The sequence below is a fragment of the Buteo buteo genome, chromosome 2 (genome assembly GCF_964188355.1).
Source record: "Buteo buteo chromosome 2, bButBut1.hap1.1, whole genome shotgun sequence".
Lineage (NCBI taxonomy): Eukaryota > Metazoa > Chordata > Aves > Accipitriformes > Accipitridae > Buteo > Buteo buteo.
Window position 1 is genome coordinate 72,553,163 of NC_134172.1, and position 6,503 is coordinate 72,559,665.

The 6,503-nt window shown below is 42.9% G+C and overlaps 1 protein-coding gene across 1 annotated transcript in view; it reads right to left on the bottom strand.

The window, feature by feature from the left end:
* BCAS1 (brain enriched myelin associated protein 1) overlaps positions 1 to 5,158 on the bottom strand; it is a 56,309-nt gene extending 51,151 nt beyond the window's left edge. Inside the window, exon 1 of the mRNA XM_075019633.1 lies at positions 5,068 to 5,158. Within this exon, the coding sequence (XP_074875734.1) occupies positions 5,068 to 5,158 (91 nt within the window). The remainder of the gene's footprint in view (positions 1 to 5,067) is intronic.
* Between the last annotated feature and the right edge of the window lie 1,345 nt (positions 5,159 to 6,503).

Here is a 6,503-nt window from a genome sequence, read left to right on the forward strand (position 1 = left end):
AGGACTCAGTAGATAATAAGATGGAGTTAGCAGCAGAATAAAGAGAAGACGACCAAAATATATGAATAAGTTACGGCAGCTTGGTGGGGATTTATATTTTTGCTTGGGTTTCATTTAAAAAAAAAAAAAAGAAGAGAAAAAAGAGGCAGCATGTAAAGATATCATGCATGTAAACTCTGAAAAATTAGGCCCTCTATGTCCTGCAGTTATGTATAACAAAACTTCTGGGGAAAATTCTCACCTGTGGCTGTGGAAGTATTTGGCTTGCTCTAGACAGCTTTGCCAGTCAACTGCAGCTCACAGAAGTAACCCAGCTACGTTTTCTTGGCTAGTTCAAGCACTGCCAAGACTGTAGCTGCAGCAAGTCAGAGACAACACGAACCAGCCACCACAGCGTTCATCTGTGGTCCTGGATGTGTTTTTTGAGCATCTTGCGTTGCCACAGGTGCAGCACTACTGATACCCAAACAATTTAGTTTTAAAATGGCTTTCTTATGTTCACACCTACTGGAGTCACGGCTCTTACTACAATACAGGCATAATCTTAGCTAGTTAATGACTATTAGTCCATAGATAATACAACACTTAGTGAAACTGTTCTGATTTCTTTAAACTTTGGTTCAGGAGCAATGTATTTGATTCAATTTTAGCCTTTTTGCTATGTACAAGGACACACAAACCTGTTGGGTTTTTTTGTTTTGTTTTTTTTTTCTTTTCTTTTCCTCTTAATTTAAAATACATTTATGTACCCTCTGAGCTTGCTATGCTTTAGGACTGTAAATTCTTTGGGGCCTCTCCTGGTTTTGGCTGGGAGAGTTAATCTTCTTCCTAGTAGCTGGTATGGTGTTATTTTTGGATTTAGTATAAGAATAATGTTGATAACACACTGATGTTTTCAGGTGTTGCCAAGTACTGTTTAGAATAAAAGTCAAGGATTTTTCAGCTTCTCATGCCCAGCAAGAAGGCTGGAGGGGCACAAGAAGTTGGGAGGGGAAACAGCCAGGGCAGCTGACCTAAACTGGCCAAAGGTATACTCCATACCATGGGATGTCATGCCCAGTATATAAACTGGGGGGACAGATTGCTGCTGGGGAACTAACTGGGCATCAATTGTTGAGTGGTGAACAATTGCATTGTGCATCACTTATTTTGTATATTCCTATTATTACTATTGGTATTATTATCATTAATAATTTCTTCTTTTCTGTCCTATTAAACTGTTCCTATCTCAACCCACGAGTTTTACTTTTTTCCTGATCCTCTCCCCCATCCCACTGGGTGGGGGGGGAAGCGAGCGAGCGGCTGCGTGGTGCTCAGTTGCTGGCTGGGGTTAGACCACGACAAGACCAAACACACTCCCCACAACATGGTTGAAGGGCAAATCAGACTGAAGTCAAGAGGAAGGTTCCAATTGACTTTGGCTCAAGATATATATGTATATATACTATTAAAGCTACACAAATTAACAATAAGCAGAAACTATTCTAAGGCACACCTTGAAGGAGTAAGGTCTCCAAAGAGAGGAAGGCAGAGGGCTGGAGCCAGCTCCAGCCTCAGTGCTCTTGCTGTTGGATGTCCTGCACAGCCACCACGGGTACCAAGTGCTCTTCTGTTTTATTATTGCTCTGGTTTATGCCTGTATGAATCAGTGAAGGCGCTGAGGTAAGGATGAGAGCAACTTCTTTAGTGTTTTAATTAAACAACCCTTGGCAATTGGAGAAAAGAAGGAAAAGAGTAGTTCTGCTAAATCTTGCTCGCTAGAATTTGAATGCAAGAACTGGGAGCAGCTCTCCTTTCAGCCCACAGCCCCAGGTGTCTGCTTCCAGTTACTATTTACAGAGCTCAAGCTGGTTGTGGTTTTTTCCTAACCTCAATCTACAAACCTTTGCTTTACAGGGATGGTCCAGATCTGGCTTCTATTTTATGCTGCATCTTAGCTGATGTGAAATCTAAGCTGGGCCTCCCTCCAGAGATGGCTATTGTTCTCCGTGAAGTGCCTAATGCCGTGCTGAACGGCCCCCACTGATGCTGAAACGTGAACTGCAGTGGTGTGCTGCTGAGAATGGCTGCATAAATAGTGGCTGTAGGACTGAACCTTGATTTCAGAGTGCAGAATTATTTTACAGGGTTTTTATCTTCTCAGCTGATATTTCCACTATAAATCAGAACTTCTGATTTATGGTGGAAAACAGCCAACATTTCCCCATGGATGTACAATGGCCTCTTGTCCTTGCTATGTAATTCTGTTTCCTAGCAACTTTAAGCATTATCCTATCGGAAGAGAAGAAAACAAGATTCAAATCCTACTGCTTAGTCTCGATGGTAAATTTAGTATCTGGTTGAATCTGGAGGATTTACTTTTGTTTTCCATTCACAAGGCCACCTGGTTTATGCCAGGAGACAACTTAAGCAGAGGATGGAGTATTTGCAGGTTACGTGCTTCCTTTTTCACATGTGCTGTCAAATCAGTACATATCCACAGGGAGTGAGAGAAACAAATTCCTTTTTTTTATTTATTTATTTTGACAATGATTTGTAGCTTGATTCTCAATTGCTCCAGTTTCCTGTTGATGCAACTTTACTCACGTCAGGTGAGTTATCTTTAACTGATACAGAGCAGAGATCACAGGCTCTGGTCTCTGGCATATGTTGCTCTAGGAGAGATTACCCATTCTCTACAGTGAAGTTTATAATTCTCACTGAAATAAAACACACACGGTGGTTATGTGGAATTTTTAAAGATTTTCACTCACCAGAACCCTCTCTCGCATAGAAAGCTGGACAAGTCTTGGAGGCTATTTTTTGCTAAAAATGGGACAAACTTGCTACATAACCCTCTGGGGAATATGATCCCAAAACGCCAAATGCAGTTCTCCACCATGCACATATATAATATGTCTCCAGACTTTTTCCTTCCTTGCAACAGTAATTGATTATTGTATTGCACTGAGTTTTACACTGTATGAGCAGTATTACAACTACACATTTGGCATGCTCTGGGGCAAAGTGGCTACTGAAGAAAGGTGACAAGCCTGTGGCCATTCCTCTGGGTACAGAGCTCAGTCAACCACACAGTCTCACAGTCCTGGCCCAGTTCCTTCAGTAAAATTAGGAAGATAGGTATGTATGTGTGCTTCTGCCCTATTTTAAAGAAAAAATGAAAGGTCACTGCCACCTATAGACAAAACTGAGTATCAGCAGAAGTGATAATACAAACATACAAAATGGTATCACATTGGCAGAGTTTCAAGTTGCCAAGCAAGTAATGTCACAGCTATTCGTCGCTGCCAGTGCATCTAGAAATTGCTGCTGTAAAGACTATTGCACCTGATTGCACTCGTATGTGGCTCTAGAGCTGCATAAACGAGCTACTCCAATTCTGTCATTAACATAAAATGGTTATGGTTTTCCCAAAGTGTTTAGGCCTCTAGTTTATATGAACAAATCCATTTTTCTCTCATTTGAAACACCTTCTGTTGAAGCTAAAATTACTAAATGTGGAGCCAAAGAAGTTTTCTGAAAAATAAGGGGCTCCCACAAAGCTCTCATTTGGTGTCTTTTTTCACCAATGAATTTACGAAGACCACCATTTTGAATGTGGGCTGCCAAAAGCTAAGCACCAAGCCCTATCTTGGCACCCAGCTAAAATCCTCACAAGCAAACGGATTTGTAAAAGATGCTGAGGACTCCCAGTGTGCAGTGACTTGCCTGAGAACTGCGAGTCTTGGGGAACTCTCAGGATCTGGCCACATGCTTGTTTTTAGTGGGCAGAATCAGAGACTGTCAATCACTGAGGACCTCTGTCCAGCTGGGAACCCTACGCTATCTCTTGGGATGCTGACTTTGAGTCTCCATTGGGTGGTTTTGTTTTGTGTCGGTTATTAATCATGGTTATTTATTAGTGGTACAATCAGCAGGCAGGACCTATTTGAGTCCTTCGTTCTATGTCTTAAAAGTACAAAGCTGGTCTCTGTAGTAAGCTGTGAGTATGGAGCAAACCTCCACTAGACCTGGGAGGTGTTGTTGGCAAGATGTCTATTTTATGAGAGGAGATTGGACAACATTTACAGAGACAAGACAATTTTCAGAGATTAAGAGGAAAAGAGATGATCCTGATGCAAGAACTTTTTTCAAAATGAGAAGAAAACCCTTAGAAGTCAAGAGGAATGGGAGTAAGCTCATTCTCATCCTTAGGCTTCCTTTCTAGATACAGGGTTTTTTATTAAGTTTCAAGCATATTATCCCTGTGGGGGGGCTCATTCAGACCAGCTGGAATGCAGCCCGACTGGTTTAAAAAGGAACATGAACTACCAGCCTCCAGATCAGACACAGCTCTGAAACAGTTCCTTTCCCAAATTATGCTCCACTGCTTCTATTGTAATGCAGAAAATAATTGTATTTTTTAGATTTTTTTTAACTTTAGATGAACTGTAGTGTGCCCCGACCATGAGCTCAAGGCTTGGTAAAATTCTCCTTTTTCTCTCACTCTCAAAAACAATTGGTTTGGTCCTGGCAGAGTGGTAAAACCTTTGAAAACTACAAGAGAAAATTATGACAAAATCCGTGATCTACTGTATACTCTGGCTAAAGCCAGGTAAGCCTGACCTTTCTAATGTACTGACCAACCTAGAATATTACAATCGCCTATGTCACAGTGTCTATTAATAAAAAAAGTACACAATTCTTCACTAAAACTTGCCACATGTACTTAAATGTCAGAAAAAATAATCAACTTTACTTAGTTCTCTTTGCATCTCATTTCATTATAGATATGTCCACTCTGCAGGTGTCAGGGAAAGACTTAAATAAACTTGTGTATATTCCAGAGGCAGAGGAAGGACCTAGCGTGCGTTAATTCATGCGAAAAGCAGCCTCCATTATGGCCGCAGGGCAAGGACTGGATCCTCAGCTCTTTAGACTGTCCCTGCCCTTTCTCCTGCCTCTGGGAGAACAGGTGAACATGGGCATGTGTCAGTGTCCAGCTAGAAAAGCAGAAGCTCCCGCTCTGATTCATTTGGAGACAAGGAAGGACTAGCAATAGGACAGAGTTTTAGAAAGTCTCCTTACCTTCCTTCAGTGCAGCTCTCAATTGCTGTCCTGCAGAAAAAAGATAACTCAGACACGTGTTGGGTATGATGAAACCAGGGGACAAGCGCATCTGAGCATCGTCAGTGGCTAAGGAGGAGAAGCGGACACACAATAGACAGCAGTGAAGGGACAGGGGAAGGAAAGATTGAGATGACTCACCTAGAGCAAACAAGGAACACCCAAGAACAATATGAATAGCAACCTGGCAGCTGCCCGTGCATCCAGGACATGCAGAATTACAGTCCTTAAGGCTCTAGGGGCAGTTTTTAATACAATTCTTTCAGCCACTCTGCATTGTAGCCAAATGGGAAAAGCAAAATAGTTCAAACATTCACACCCTAGGCTTTCAGGGAAGGAACAGTTCAACAGTGCTGCAGAGGTGAACAATCCCAACCTGGCTGGTAGAAACGTTCTGTCAGAAAGTTGATCCTTTTGTTCTTCTGTTCTCTTGCAAAAAAACCCGGTGCAGAGAAAGGGAAAATTTATACCAGGCACTTTAAAGCCCAGACAAAATAAGCGAAGCACTTGCAGGAGCTCCCAAGATCATTTAGCACAAGAGCGCATGCAGGACTCTGCTCAAGCGTGGGACAGAAGTGACAGCAGAAGAAGAGCAAAAGCAAAAACCCCAGAAAAGCCAAACCACCAGCAGCAGCGGGAGTTACCTGGGGGAGGGTGGCTGGGGCACCCAGAACCCCTGGGAGCAGGAGCTGGTCGGAGCGAGATGCCGCTCGCCCAGCCCCACGGCTCTGCCCCTGCCTCTGCCGCCCGTAATCAGCCCAGGGAGTGCTCACAAACACTGGGTGCCAACACACAGAGGGGTGGAGTAGTCCACCTTCCTAGCCCTTCTTGAAATATTTTCTGGTCTTGAGCATTCTGGCCACCCAAACCTGTTCAAATACATACTTGACTTTATGGCTGCAGGGCAGCGCAACACAGACACTCTGTTGTTAGAAATCATGACTGTGCTGAACACCTAAAAACCCCTTCCAAATACGGATTTTTCCCACAACGGCAGAAAAAAACAAAGTACATTTAATGACATGACTGCTGTAGTCAAAGTGGATCTTAATATCCTTCCATAATGTGCAAATGACTAAGTGTTTAGATTTTAAACCTATTGTCACAATTTATTGCTCCCTTACGTGAGTCACTAAGCCCACGCTCAGACTGGAGGTGTCTGGAGCAGGAAAGGCTTTTTGTTCTGAGTTTTCACACCACCTCAGCCAATGATACTTGGTTTCGGGAACTGGGGTTCCCACAGGCTGTCATAATACCAACAAAAAATTCCTTATTTTATAGTTTGAGAAAGCGATAGCAAAGAGTTGTGAAAGACTCACGCAGGGCGATACCATAAACCAGTTTGGGGACTGGCTGGAGCTCCTGTTGAAAGGCTCAGAGAGACCATGCTCCTCCCC